Source organism: Staurois parvus, unplaced genomic scaffold, assembly GCF_062004578.1.
Source record: "Staurois parvus isolate SC_StPar_1 unplaced genomic scaffold, SC_StPar_1.0 ptg000321l, whole genome shotgun sequence".
In the NCBI taxonomy this organism is placed as follows: Eukaryota; Metazoa; Chordata; class Amphibia; order Anura; family Ranidae; genus Staurois; species Staurois parvus.
In genome coordinates this window covers 3,352,843-3,368,759 of record NW_028318117.1, presented here as the reverse complement: position 1 = coordinate 3,368,759, position 15,917 = coordinate 3,352,843, and the positions used below count along the sequence as shown (strand labels likewise).

The following is a 15,917-nucleotide window of genomic DNA, read 5'->3' as shown; positions in this document are numbered from 1 at the left end:
GATGGTCCCTAAATGAAATTTAACCCCCTGCCTTGGTGTTCACTGGCAATGAAATTGAAATCCCGCTGCATTGGTAGTCAGTGGCAGTGAAATTTAAACACCCCCCATCACCAATGCGCAAAAAAAAAAAAAAAAAAAAACCACGCACACAAAAACTAGAAAAAAAAATAGAAAGTATAGATAACACAAAATCTACCATATTTGCAAAGGTGCACCAATTTAAGCATAGTGGCCTGCCCACATCCAATATCACCTTGTGATTTTGAGAGTTAGCTGCCTCTGCTTGTGGCCATTGGTCTGCCCATTCCATGGGTCTTCATTTGGATCTGCAATTTATACCACTGCTGCATGATCGCCCCTGTCCTTGCATCTATGCCATTTTGATGTTCCATCCTAGGTTGGATAAAGCCTTTTGTTACCATGTAAGTGTGTTCTGCTTCGATAAATGGTGTCACTTTGATCTTGCTGGGCTTCTGTTATGCAGAATCTGTAGATAACTTGATGGCTGTGCTACAGCTTCCTCATTGCAACCAGCTAAATGTCAATATTTCACAGAGAAATATTGAAATTTTAAGAAGCTGGAACTAAACCAATCGATTTACTGGTTTCCCAAAACCATTACATTCAAGGTATGCTGTGAATGATAACTGTCACAATTGCTTGTGCTCCCAACTGAACTGTCAAGCCATCAAAAGGCTGGTGCCATAACTGATCACATATGCAGCATCATGGCAATTGCGGATCAAACAAAGGTTCAAGATGGCAGCTTCCTTGGCTGTAAAGTAAAGGAGGGTTTAGTTCTGCTGTAAACACAGGGGAATAAAATCGGGTAGTATTTACAATTTATAAAGCTCACTTCACTCTCATGTCTTACAATTCCAGATTTAAAAGGAGTTAGATTTAAAATTTTTCAATACACATAGATTTATTTAAAAAAAGGGATAATGGATATTTCACAACAAAGGAACATTTGCAATACTGTTCGTTGCTTTTAGGTATGTGTTACGAAGTTTAACTTTAGGTATTATCATTTCAATACCTGGGAGTTAACCAATACACAGTCTGTGTACAGCAACCATGGGCAGGGCATATTGAAGCTATCCAATATTTGTACAAACTGTTGATTTGCGGCAGTTAGAGAATTTAGAGAAGCAAGATGGGTTATGTGATCACTTGACAATTCCCACATAAATTTGCTCATCTCAGCATACTGCACGAAACTCATTACAACTACAGATGGAAACCTAACAATAACAAGCCTTAAAAAAAAATAATTATACAATCTGTAATAAAATAGAAACCCAAACAAACACTACCCCTTCCTAATCCTCCCCAAAAGCCATAGGTAAATTCTCTATCAAGAATTAAAGTGTTACTAAACCCACAACAGTGAAATCAGTCTGAATATACAGCAAAGCATGCTTGTTATACTCTCTGCGGAACTTAAGGAGTTAATCCTCTGCATTGTGTAAAAAAGGCTGTTTGATCCTTTCCTCTGTGTTCCTCCCCTTTTTCAAGTAACCACCTTATCTCCAGACTGAACCATAGACATGCTCAATTTGGTATGTATTGCTAGAGGGTTTTTTTTTTCTTGGGAGAGTGCATGTGATTAGCACATGGCCAATCAGCACTGCCCAGACAGAGGTCAGGGGATTTCCATCCTCCTACAGCAGAAAGAAAACTCCTCCTACAAGCTTTTATAGCAGTTTATATTTACTAAAACAATTGCACTTCCATGTTCTGTGCACTGTGGGAGACCAGATATAGAGAATGCAGGGTCCTGGGTTTAGTAACACTTTAAAGGCAGAAAAAGCACTGATTAGTTTTCCTTGTTTATCCCTTTACTAATGAAAATGGCAAAGATCATTAACCAAACAGCCAAACAGATTTCAATTGTGCAATACCAGGAATTTCTGCTGTTCAGAATTGCTTACGTCACTCAGGACACATCTACAGGGTGCCACAAGTGATGCCTAAATAATGCATGTTGTGAAAATCCTCCCATGTCTGGGAATAGATTAGTTCTTTCATCTGACATACAGGAAACATCCACTCTTATGGCTTCCTTTTTTTTATTTTGCAAACGAACACAAGCCACAGTCTCGGAAGACTTAACAAAAACAACTAGAATATTGCTACACAGGATCTTTACTCACCTAATTACCAAACACAACACTGAAAATGTTCCTCTGTACAAATATTTAGTGTAGTACTCGGTTTCATCAATATAAAATATATTAAATTGCCCATGCTTCAAATGCTCCTGAATTTGCCATATTTGAGAAAACACACAATCATAAATGTCACTCTCTCAACCAATAATTATAAAGCCCATAATTATTTTCTACAGGGCTGTGGCACTAAAAGTAATGATTTGTAATTCTTTCTACAGATGGGGCCTCAATCTGCTGCTGTTCCCCATACACAAGCTGAAATAAACCACTGCAGATATTTTGGAAAAGAAAAAAAAAAAAAAAAAGTCAAAAGTTTTGTAATTTGGAAATATTCAACTAGGGGAAAAAATTAGCTAAAAGAGAAGGATGTCTTTCAAACACACTAGAAACTTAAATAATACGTCAACCCACCACTCTATGTTCCTCCTGATATGTGCCTTTTGTACCATGTGCTTGTATGAAAACGTATCCTGTTTGTTTCGTATTGCTTCCTTTGTGTGAAATCCCTGGTGTTTCCAGCCAGTCCCTCTGCTTTCCTAATAAAAACTGACTACACTAGGCATTAGAACACACTGTGGTCAGTTCTCTAGCTGTGCTGGAAACTCAGTGTGCTTTCCTCTCATGACCAGACTTGTTCTAGCAACCCCCCCCCCCCCCCCCCCTCCAAGCACAGAGGGCATAAAACTGACAGGAATTATAAACCTCCCTTACTCTTCTCAAAATGAAAAAAAGTTTTGCCTTTCGTTCTACTTTAAAAATCCTGTAGCTACTGACTTTTAATAAAAGGACACTTACCTGTCCAGGGATCCAGCGCTGACCTCACCCGGGTTCTTCACTAGCCTTTGGATTCCTGGTGCCGGCATCCTAACTGTGGGCAGCCAGCAATGCTGCTTTTGGCTTGACAGCTGGCTGCCACTGCACGAGCTGCTCTGCGCTTGGTAAATGGCCCCGCAGTCTTCTGGTTTCCTGCAGACCTGTCGGTGTATCTAGGTGGCATACATCGTAAGGGTAAGCAGATACTTATTGAATGGAAGACTCAATGAGCTACCACAGTGCTCCACAGTGCCGTGGTAGTTCACCAAGAACTACAAGCTGACACCCGCAAAGGCTGTCGGAACTTGTAGTGTTCTCATCCACAGAACATTGTGAATGAGTGGCTCAGCAGGCAGGCGGAGCACCGCACGACCACTTTTATAGAATTGTAACAGCTAGCAGGGGAAGAATATCCCCTGCTAGCTGCCACAATAGGGGATTGGGGGGTGGGGAAGATGTTGTCCATTCGCAACATTTGACACCCTGAACATGGGTGTCACATGCTACCAAAAGGTGAACTTCTCTTTTAAAACATGTGCCTCAAGAAAGTTAACACAAGCTTTAAATTAAAATTGGTAGGTGGATGGTTGGCAAATATGACAGATACTTTTTGCAGCAAGTTTGCATATTCTCCCTGTGCGGGCGTGGGTTTCATCTGGGTACTCCAGTTTCCTCCCACACTCTAAAAACCATGCCGGCAGGTTAACTGGCTCCTCTCTAAACTGGCTTTAACATGTGTGACCAAGTATGCAAGATAGGAACCTTGGATTGTAAGCTCCTTGAGGAAGGGACTCGTGTAAATGTACAGTATGTAAAACGCTGCATAAATTGTGTTACTTAAATGCCTATAATATATAATGCTGAGTACAGTGATGCCAACAAGATCCAATAGGGGGAGCCATGTTTTTATAACTTCATCAATTTGTTCTATTTGGCTCAAAAAAAAAATAACAAAAAACAACATATCAAAGCCTTCAAAAAGAACATACACTTGGAAGGTTTTCTGTCAGTATTTAAAAACCAGAATACAATACTGCACAAATCAAAAGAATCACAGTCAATAACTTAAAGCAATTTTTCCCAATTGAGTTGTGTCAGTTTTGTATTGCACAGGTACCACTTGCACTATTAAAAGTAATTTTCTTCTTACAATGATCTCCCAAGGCACACTGCTGGAACTGATTTCACAATGTAAACTATGAGAATACCACACAGCTGTGCAGAAACTGTATGTATTATAGATTAAATCCAATACATTTCTAGAATTGCTATATTTTACAATTAGGAAAAAAAAAGTCCAACTTCACTTCATACCAGTATAGGTCCATCACTTTGGGAATGGCAAAAGCTTTAAAAAAGAAAGAATCTAAAAAAAAAAACAAACATACATATTTAGGTCAGGGGCTAGAGGGAATAAGTGAATTATGCTTACCACTACGATTCTAATCCAGAGACCTGCATCTTCAAAGTGCTGGGTCCATCAACAGTGTGTCTGTTTGTTGTGAATAACCCCATGATTCATTAGTTGTTCTCTAGACGTCTGTGTGTATATGGCAAACAACCAACTGAACAGAGATGAGGCAGGTAGTAAATAGGTGTCGTTGGACAGCATAAGGCTTAACTTGCCTACTGGGCACTTTTACTCCCTTCCTGCCCAGGCCAATTTTCAGCTTTTAGTATTGTTGCACAATTGCACAGTCATGCAACACTGTACCCATAAGAAATTATCAAATTTTTTTTCACACAAATAGAGCTTTCTTTTGGTGGTATTTAAAGAGGAGTTTCAGTTGATTTAAAAAATAAATAAATAAAAGTCAGCAGCTACAAAAACTGTAGCTGCTGACTTTAAAAATACAGACACTTTACCTGCCTCTCGGTCCAGCAGTGTCCTCAACATGGGCTGGACAGCTTGTGGCTCCACAGCCAGGTGCACACTGCGCATGCATGAGTAGCGCTGCGTTTTGTGAATGGACCCGTAGTCTTCTTAATGGGGAGCGGGAGACAATGCATTAAAGCGGAAGTTTCCCTTTAGGGTTCAGCACTGCTTTAATCACCACTGGGGGTTTTATTTTTTGCTTAATGGAAAAAAGACTGAAAAAATGAAACAAAAAGTTTTAGTTTCTATTATAAAAGTTTGCAAACCAGTAAATTTTCTCCTTCACTGATTAGCATTGATGAGGCGGCAAAGATTAGGCTGCACAGATGAGGCACTGACAGGCACAGACAAGCCGCACTGACAGGCACTTTTGGGGCTGCACTGATTATCAGCGTAGATGTCTTTCAGACTTGCCGATTATCGACAGTACTATCCTCACGCTGTGACAGCATGAGGAAAGTACTGACAATAACCAGCAAGTGTGTTTATATGGTGATCAGCTGTGACTGGACACAGCTGATCACGTGGCAAAAGGTCACTGTGATTAGCCCGTTACTGTGTCATGTGATCAGCTGTATCGAAAAGGACACAACACAGAGTGCCAGGTAAGCACTTCTGGGGGAGCTGTTCTGGGAGGACGTCATATGATGCCCTCCCAGAACTGGACGACCGTGCTGTAGCCATCATTCGGCTATAACGCGGTCAACAAGTGGTTAAAGTCTATATAAACCAAAACAATCATCTTATTACTAGCTCCTTTTCAGCAGAGCTTTTCGAGCTCTGGAAGGGGGGTGCATTGCCCGAAACGTGCCAGCTGGCCAGCGAAGTGTCATCATGAGTTTGGTCACGCGATTTCTGCACTGGATTGAGATTTAGTGTCACACAATTCCTGTATACATTTATTTTTATGAGCATCTATGTCAGGTTTCTGTGATGTAAAAAAAATGAGACAAAGATAAATCATTTCAGAACTTTTTCCAACTTTAATGTGAACTATAAACTGTACAACTCAGTTGAACAACAAACTGAAAGATTTTAGGTGGAGGGAAGTAAAAATAAACTAAAATATGGTTGCATAAGTGTGCACGCCCTTAAAGTAATACTTTGTTGAAGCACCTTTTGATTTGATTCCAGCACTCAGTCTTTTTGGGTATGAGTCTATCAGCATGGCACATCTTAACTTGGCAATATTTGCCCACTCTTCCTTGCAAAAACACTCCAAATCTGTCATATTGCGAGGGCATCTCCTGGTCCCAGCCCTCTTCAGAAAACCCTATAAATTTTCGATCGGATTCAGGTCTGGGCTCTGGCTTGGCTTTCGTAAACAACACAAACAGTGCAAAAAATTAAGTTAATGTGTTACACCCCAAACAAATTTAATCATAACATACATAAATAAAATTAATATTAAAGAGCAAAAGTCCCACTCCAAAATTAGGTGAAAAAATATATATGTGAAACAATCCTTTGGAAAGAGGACTTTGAGTTTTTTTAAGAAGTGTGTTTCCACCAAAAAGAGTGCTCAAACAATATATACCGCACTCACCAGATTAAGGTGAAAAAAAAAACGCCTTTTAGGAATTTTTGGGATCCTAGATCCAGTAAATCTCTCCAAAATCTCCACTCCACCACAGGGAAGCCAACCTCCAATCTCCAGGACCACCAGACTCCACTCTCCAGAAATACTCAATAAAATGTAGGGAAAAATAGAACACAGGGTAATACTGCAACACTTGGTTAGATCAATAATCAAGTACCAGGCCACTCACATTCTTTAAGATAAAAATCAGCATTTTAATTTTATAAGATGAATCCACAATCATAACAACAAGGGTAGATTCCAGAGATCCCACAGTCAACAGCAGGTGACAGCATAAAAAATCTCCCATACACAAGATAGCCCCCAGGAACGCTGCACGCTGTTTTGCCCCTCCCACAGGGTGTTTTTCACCCCTGCCAAAAAACGCTGATTACAGCGTATGTGCGCATGGACATATTAGAGAACATGCTGGAGAGTTTACTGGCTGTAGAAAAAAAATGCCAAAAGCCAAAAACAGCAGCTATAAAAACCTCCAGTGTGCATGAGGACTAAGGACTGGTGTGCTCCAATAAATTAAATTTTGTTTTTGGGGTTTAGATACACTTCAATTTCAGTAAAGCAATAAAGTTGTGAATTTATATTTACAGACAATGTGGATACAGTGTCTCTCAGCACACCTAATATAAGCATCAAACTTTCAGAGTTTCTAATCAGATCCTGTATGCACAGAATTCTATTTTCTCTAACTGCAGATAACAGCACCTAAACTTGCAGTGAATGGCACCATTAAAAAAATCTTTACATGCTTTTTTAATGGGTTTAGAAATGTGCACTGAATGCATTGAAATGCAGATTTGACAGTGCCAGTGGAAATAACGCTGAAACACTTAAAAAGCTGACTTGATCAAATCTTTGAGCAATTTAAATACAACATAATACAGCATGCTATAATAAAATGTAACAAAGCAGCAACTAAGTCTCTGTTCATACTAGTTCAATTTCAGATGCGACTTGAATCACACAATGGAAATCACATTGTTTTCATGATGCCTGTTCACATCAATGCAACTCAGCATGGCGCAACTTTGGAAAAAGATTTCTGTATGACTTCAATTTGGCCCCACAGAATATGCAAAATCAGATCACAGAAGGTGAACCTCAAATAAAAAACAACCAAACTAGTCTCTGATCTGCTGCTCCCTTCTTACTAGCAAAGGCTGCAGCTTATATTCTGCAAGACTGCCCTTCACATGACTGCATCTGGGGCAGACTGCTAAAAGACAACCAGTTTGCTGTAACCCTGGTTGACTCTCTTGCATAGGTCAGCAGCTATTTTAGAATTAAACTCTAGTAGAAAGGAAGCGGATATCCTCATTCAAACAGGCCCTCTAAACACTGTAGCTGTTGGCACTGGTCGTACTGGAGAGGAATGATGCCTCTAATGACATGGCAGCTGTTCTGAGAAAAGCAGATTAACAATTTTCAAATGGGTATTTCACCTTCCTGAGCTGCAGCTTTACTATATACAACTGTACTGCAGACAACTGTACTATGGTATTTTTTTTTCTTAATTGTTAGACAACTTAAAGAATCTGCAATAAAAAAAAAAAGGTAAAAAAGCAACAAAGAGCAACATAAAAAACAAACAATTGTATACTTCTACTACAAATACCTTAAGTCATGATTTTACAAAGGATACATTTCTTCAAAATAATCGATGTGGGGTGGCTGGAGAATGTCAAGTGCAGAGAGTACCTGCAATAAGAAAAAAAAAAAGTAAGTCCACATAGTGACAGTAACACAAGAATGTGTATAATCCTTATAGCACACATACAGTTGTGTCCAAAATTATTCAACCCCCAATGCTGTAAAGGGGTTTAGGGACTATAGTGTACATTTGGAATTGTATTCAGAATCAAATCCTACAAGGACGTTGTAACTACCCAAATGCAACTAAAATGACATCAATTGTTTATGTAATACAGTAGTAAATGGTTCTTATGTGGTTTCTTCATTGCCACAATTATTCAACCCCTTAAAGACTACCACTCTGAAGAACAGAGGTTCATACAGGTGCTTTCCATCAGGTATTGAAAACACCTGTGGATGTCACCGAGCAGCAATCAAGCATAATAAGCACCAATTAGGCAGCTTTAAAATGACTGTGATACTCAGCTCCTTCTAGACATTTACTGGTGTGGTTACAAACATGGTGAAGGCAAGAGAATGGTCCAGGAAGACAAGAGAAGAGGTGATTTCTCTTCACAGGAAGGGCAATGGCTATAAGAAGATTGCAAAGATGTTAAACATACCAAGAGACACCTTAGGAAGCATCATTCGCAAATTCAAGGCAAAGGGCACTGTTGAAACGCTACCTGGTCGTGGCAGAAAGAAGATGCTGACTTCGACTGCTGTGCGCTACCTGAAGCGTAGAGTGGAGAGAAGTCCCCGTGTGACTGCTGAGGAACTGAGAAAAGATTTGTCAGATGTGGGTACAGAAGTTTCAGCCCAGACAATAAGACGCACACTGCGTAATGAAGGCCTCCGTGCCAGAACTCCCAGGCGTACCCCCTTGCTGTCTCCAAAGAATAAGAAGAGTCGACTGCAGTATGCCAAAAGCCATGTGGACAAACCACAAAAGTTGTGGGATAGTGTTCTGTGGACTGATGAAACAAAATTAGAACTGTTTGGGCCCATGGATCAACGCTATGTTTGGAGGAGGAAGAACAAGGCCTATGATGAAAAGAACACCTTGCCTACTGTGAAGCATGGTGGAGGGTCAATCATGCTTTGGGGCTGTTTTGCTTCTGCAGGTACAGGGAAGCTTCAGCGTGTGCAAGGTACCATGAATTCTCTTCAGTACCAGGAGATATTGGATGGAAACGTGATGCAGTCCGTCACACACCTGAGGCTTGGGAGACGTTGGACCTTTCAACAGGACAATGATCCCAAGCATACCTCCAAGTCCACTAGAGCATGGTTGCAGAGGAAAGGCTGGAACATTTTGGAGTGGCCATCGCAGTCACCAGACTTAAATCCGATTGAGAACCTCTGGTGGGACTTAAAGAAAGCAGTTGCAGTGCGCAAGCCTAAGAATGTGACTGAACTGGAGGCCTTTGCCCATGAAGAATGGGCGAAGATACCCGTAGATCGCTGCAAGACACTTGTGTCAAGCTATGCTTCACGTTTAAAAGCTGTTATAACTGTAAAAGGATGCTGTACTAAGTACTAAGATTGAATGTCACTTGGGGGTTGAATAAAACTGATAATGCTGTGAGCACAGAAAAGACATTTGTGGTTATTTCATTATAACTGTTATGTTATATTTGTCTGACCTACAAGTGCCTCTTTAATGTAAATGTAAGCAAGATGACTGAATGATCAAAAGCAATGTCAAACTGGCCAAAACACTCAATTTCAGTGGGGGTTGAATAATTTTGGACACAACTGTAGCAGGCTTCACATTTGACATGACTGATCATTTAGGTATAGCGCTTATACTTTATGAGAAGTGTTCCCAAACATCAACGTCTTCATTGTGTACACACAACAGTATGAAAGCTAACCTCTTCTCACCAGCTGTACACATATATGCAGCATCTCAGCGAGGGGGCTTTAAACGGCAAGAGGTCTCATATAGGAGGCCCCATGTACACATCTTTCTGTGCTAAGAGCGCATGCCCTGTGTGCTCCCAGCACAGTTACCAGCAGGTACCGGAAAGCTTCATATGCATACTTGCAATCAGGAGTGTTCTGATCATGTGACTGCAAATCACAGCTGTTGCATGAACAGAATGCCCACTTTCCAGAATTTAAACCCTCTTAAAAGGCCAGCAGGCAGCAGAGGGAAGGAGTTAAACTCTGTACAAGTTTAAGTGACAAATCACACTGACTTTAACGGAATGAAAATTCACATGGGATCCAGGTGCAGTGCTATTTCAGCCCATTCGGGTGAATGGGCTGAAAGTGCGCTGGACTGCACAAAAAGTAGTGCATGTACTGCTTTATAGAATGAACAGGAATCAGATGACTTGGTACTACTGCATCATGCATACCAACGCCAGCAAACACACTGCATTTGCAACCTTGTTTTGGGGTGTCATTAAGGTAACACTGACACCAGCTGCAGATCACAACTGCAGTGCATTTTGAATGAGGTGCAGGAATCACAAGTTGTATGCACCATTCTGCCATGAACTGGCTCTAAATGGTCAGAAAACTAGTAATGAAGTACAAACGCTGAATAGACAGGAATTCGGGTGGTGATAACTTCTTGCTGCGATGCGAACTCCCACAGCCATGCAGATTTAAATACTTTAAATTAGCATCTTGTACCAGCGTTAGGACCTATGGGTGTGTTCAAATCCGATGTTATAACTAAATCAATTATATTAAAATGTATTACAATGAAATGTCTGAAAATATTATTGGCCTATTAGAATTTGTAGGTCAAACTTCTAGGTGAGCAGGGAGTGGGGCTACTATCCAAGCATGGTTTTGGAATTTGTGGATGATAGCACATTAACACTTTATATGTTGGATTGGATTGTTACAACTTCACATTTGATTTTTTCAGGATTGATGACATTGTTTGTCTTTAAGGTTTATGTTTCACATTGACGAGTTAGCACATCACAATTTTTGTCTAATTATGAAATGTATGGAATACAAAAAAAGACAATATAAACAGGTTAGGAATGCGGTGAATAAACATTGGTCCATTTTACAAAAAGATCAAATATTAGCTAAAGTGCTCCCAAAACAGCCCAAATTTGTTTATAGACAGCCACCTACTCTAAAGGACAGGATAGTTAAAAGTACACCTGACCAGGCTATGAAAGTCACATTCCTAAATCAGGTGGGATTTTTCAGCTGTGGCAAATGCATGACATACAGAACTGGTATGAAAAAAAAAGAAAAACAAAAACCAAAACCAAAAAAAAAACAAAACACAATTTTAATTTAGAACCACAGCCAACATGAAATATGAAATCAAAAAGTTTATTACATGTAGTAGCACACGTTACCTACCTTTTAGAATGCAGTTATGGCCTATTATTATACAGGATTTATATAGTGCCAACAGTTTGCTCAGCGCTTTACAACATAAAAGGAGACAATACAGTAACAATAAAGTTCAATACAAGAGGGTTAGGAGGGCCCTGCTCCTTGGAGCTTACAATCTAAGAGAGAGGTACTGGTGGTACAAAACGTAATAACTGTGGGGGATGGACTAGTAAGAGCAATAGAAGATTCCGTTATTAGCTGAAGGCGGGATAGGCTTCCCTGAAGAGATAGGTTGTCAGAGATCGCCTAAAAGTGGGCAGAGTAGGCAATATAGTCTAATAGATTGGGGTAGTGTTTCAGAGGATGGGGGAAGCTCTGGAGAAGTCCTGGAGATGAGCATGGGAGGAGGACACGAGAGCTAGAGAGCAGGAGGTCATGCGAGGAGCAGAGAGGACAGATCGGGTGATATTTGGAGACAACATTGGTGATGTAATTTGGGGCACAGTTATAAATGGCTTTATATGTTAATGTTTTGAATTTTATTCATTGCAAAATGGGAAGCCAATGTAGGGATTGGCCTACAATATGAAGGAAGAATGATGAGCGAACTAAGGGTCAGCTTGAAGGAACACAATAATATAAAAAAGGTTTTCCGCCAACAAAGCCTTTCTAGACATTTCAGAATTTACCATAACAAAGATCCAACACAATTAAAATTTTGTGGTATAGATAATGTAGACAGACACTGGTGAGGGACAAACATGAAAAAGCCATCTCACAAAATGAGTCCAAGTGGATTTACCAACCGGCAACTATGATTCCCAGGAGATTAAATGTTGAAATGGACGTAAACCATTATTTTTCTAATTAACATTTACATTTTAACATTGTAGTTTACATACTCATTGTACTGTAGGTATGTTTACATTAGGGAAACAAAAAATATGTACAGGGTAATGAAGTTAAATATTACAGCCTTAATAATATTAAATCAGAGCAGCAGAGGAAGATACAGTGGGTATAGAAAATAAATCACCCCCTTTAACCTCTTGCCGTCCGCCTGCTGTTTATAAACGGCAGGGCGGTGGCAGTCCAGGGTCGGGTTGCCGTCCATAAACGGCACCCGCCTTCTCTAGCTGTGCGCGCTCCCTGGGAGCGCACACCACCGCGATCCGGTGCCCGCTGTGTCCTCCGAACACAGTGAAACACCGATCGTCGGACGGGACCTCTGTACGAGGTCCCGATCATGTGATCACTGATTGGCCAATCAGTGATCACATGCAAAGTAGTAAGCAATGATGTCACTTGTGACATCATTGCTTACTATGTGTGAAATCTGTGAATGATCACAGAGGTCACATGGTACAAGGCTATTCACAACAGCCTTGTACCATGTGACAAGCTGTGACCACTCACAGCTCACTCAGTAATTCTCAATGACTGCAGGAATGCAAACAGAGAGAAAGAGAAATGATTGCTTTTACATCCTATATGGGTGTAAAAGCAATCAGTGTAAAAAAAAAAAAAAATCTTCATCGCCCTCCACAAGTAGTACAGTGTCACCATGGTGACAGTGTACTGCTAGGGTGACAGTATGTAAAAAAAAAAAAAAAAAAAAAAAAAATAATAATATAAAAAAATAAAATAAAATGTAAAAAAAATGTTTAAAAATTATAATTTTTGGTTATAAACTAATTTGGATTTTTTTTTTTTACAAAAAAATAACGGCATAAATTTTGGCTAAGATTTATGATGAAATATTTATTTGCAAAATTTTATTTAAAAAAACTTTTCAAAATTTTTTAATATTTCATTTACATAGTAAAAAAAATAAAAATCCCAGCGGTGAATAAATACCACCAAAATAAAGCTTTATCTGTCTCAAAAAAAATGGTAAAAAATTCATATGGGTACAGTATTGCATGACCGCGCAATTGTCATTCAAAGTGTGATAGCGCTGAAAGCTAAAAATTGCCCTGGACAGGAAGGGGTAAAAGTGTCCGGACAGGAAGTGGTTAAAATAATCACATTTTGTTGCTTTACCACCTGAAATGAAGACAGACACAGTTTTTGTTTTATCCAGCTGTATTTACTCAGTGAAACTTATAACATCCAAGTGAAAGACATAGCACAAACATGTCAAAAATAAACTAAAATTCAAAAACAGAATCACCAAGTTGGAAAAACGATCACTCTTGTGTAAGTATTTTGTTGAACCACCTTTTGCTTTAATTACAACCTTTAGTCTATTTGGATATGTCTCTACTAACTTTGCACATCTAGACTTTGCAATATTTGCCCACTCTTTGCAGAACTGCTCCAAGTTCAGTTAAATTTGATGGTGAGCATTTGTAGACTGCAGTCTTCAAGTCATTCCACAGACTTTCAAAGGGGTTTAAGTCTGGGCTTCGACTAGGCTATGCCATGACATTCACCTTCTCCTTCAACCACTGTGTGGTCATTTTTGCTGTGTGCATTTGGTCAGTGTCATGTTGGAAAGTAAACCTTCTTCCTACTGAGAACTTTCTACAGAGGGCAGCAGATTTTCCTCAAGAATATGATGGCATTTTGCTCCATCTATTTTTCCTTCTATCCTGACAAGTGCTCCTGTCCCTGCTACAGAGGAACACCCCCATAACAGGATATTACCACCTCCATGCTTTACTGTAGGAAGGGTGTTATTTGTATGGTGAACTGTACTGGATTTCTGCCAGACATATCGTTTAGTGTTGAGGCCAAATAATTCAATTTTAGTATCATCTGACCTTAACACTTTTTTCCATGTGGCCTCAGAATCTTCAAGGTGCATTTTAGCAAAGCTCAGCCTTGACTGCATGTGACCTTCCTTGAGTGGCTTTTTTCTTGCACCCCTCTCATACAAGCCACATTTGTGGAGAATTTGTGATATTGTTGTCACATGCATACAATGACCATTCTTTGTCATATATTCCTGCAAATGCTTCAAAGTTGCTGAAGGCCTCTTGGTAGTCTCTCTGATCAGTTTCCTCCTGACTTTTTCATCCAGTTTGGAGCAAGATCCTGGTCCAGGGAGGGTCTACGTTGTACCAAATACCTTCCACTTCTTTATAATAGACTTCAATGTGCTTCCAGGCATTGATAAAGCCTTTGAAATTTTCTTGTATCCATCTCCTGATTTGTGCCTGTCCACAACTTTATCCCGGAGATATTTTGGAAGTGCCTTGCCACCCATAGTTGATTGTTTCAGTTGCATTACCAGGGACTGAAGTGCTCCAGGAAAGCTCTTTTCATGCCATGCTGAGCTAATCAAATGACCACAGCTGATCACAGTTGAAAGTCAAATGGCTTTGTGTGCCATTGAGAAGGTGATTGGCTACACCCGATTGAGTTTACAAGTAATTTTTAGGGGGGTGTGTGATCTTTTCAAACTCAGTGATTCCGTTTTTTAATCTTATTTTTTTCCCTGACATGTTGGTGTTAGCTCTTTCACTTTGATGGTATAAGTTGCACTGAGTAAATACAGCTGGATAAAACAGAAAACAAAAAAACAAAAAACAAAAAAAAAACACTTATTTCAGGCTGCAAAGCAAAAAATAATTTATGATCCTTTTCTATACCCACTGTATATATGTTCACATATGTTAATCTGGTATTTCCATTTATAGTTACAGTATGTTTATTACCACTAGGGGTGTAGATGATGTTAGTACACTGCCAATCATTCTGAAGGTTTTTTTTTGTTTTTTTTAAATATACAAGAAGTTTTTATATAGTATTCATTAGTGTGAGAGAATAAGTAGAATGGGAGGGAGATAAGGGTGCATATAATTTTAATTTACTTAATTTTATTTAAGAATTAAGTCAGACTGCACTTTAATATCTTAGGTGCAGTAATATGGAAGATGCAGACTAGTATGCATCAGAAGCTTAATACAACCAAAAGTGCATTAAGATGGCTGAGAAAGGAAGCAGATATTACATCATGAATTCTGAGAGGTGTAATAGGAGTGGCTCAGAGTATATAATTATCCACCAATCACCAATGGTTTCAGCCTCTGAAGACGCCCAGTGGGAGGGAGGAACCGCTTCAGCTGGAGACCACTGGAGACCACTGGTGACACCACATCCGGCTGGTGAAACACATTCCGCTGCATCACTTCTGGTCTGGTGACTTACAAAATATCTTCTATGTAATGTGAGTGTAATTGATTTTATCGTTTAAATTTAATAAATGGAATCACACTATAAGGGTCCCTTTTATCATTTCCTATGCCTACGAGAATCGCACATCCCTGTGAACATTGCTACTGAGTCAAGATAACCCCGCTGCTGAATCAGTACATAGCCATATAGAGGACAACTACAAGCCCCAGCGACACCAGGATGTTTACAAAATCCTTTATGACACTCATATATACACTTAAGAGTCCACAGCTGTCATTGAGTGGGTGGGATGACTGGCAGGGAGCACATCAAGGAACGTTTGCACCTTGTTTAAAGAAATAGAGCACGGCACAGAGAAGAGACT

At 39.7% G+C, this 15,917-nt stretch overlaps 1 protein-coding gene across 1 annotated transcript in view; it reads right to left on the bottom strand.

The window, feature by feature from the left end:
- The window catches only part of NLK (nemo like kinase), a 259,388-nt gene that overhangs the window by 114,102 nt on the left and 129,369 nt on the right, over positions 1-15,917 (bottom strand). The window contains exon 3 of the mRNA XM_089683759.1: positions 8,103-8,158. Coding sequence (XP_089539885.1) covers positions 8,103-8,158 — 56 coding nt within the window. The remainder of the gene's footprint in view (positions 1-8,102; positions 8,159-15,917) is intronic.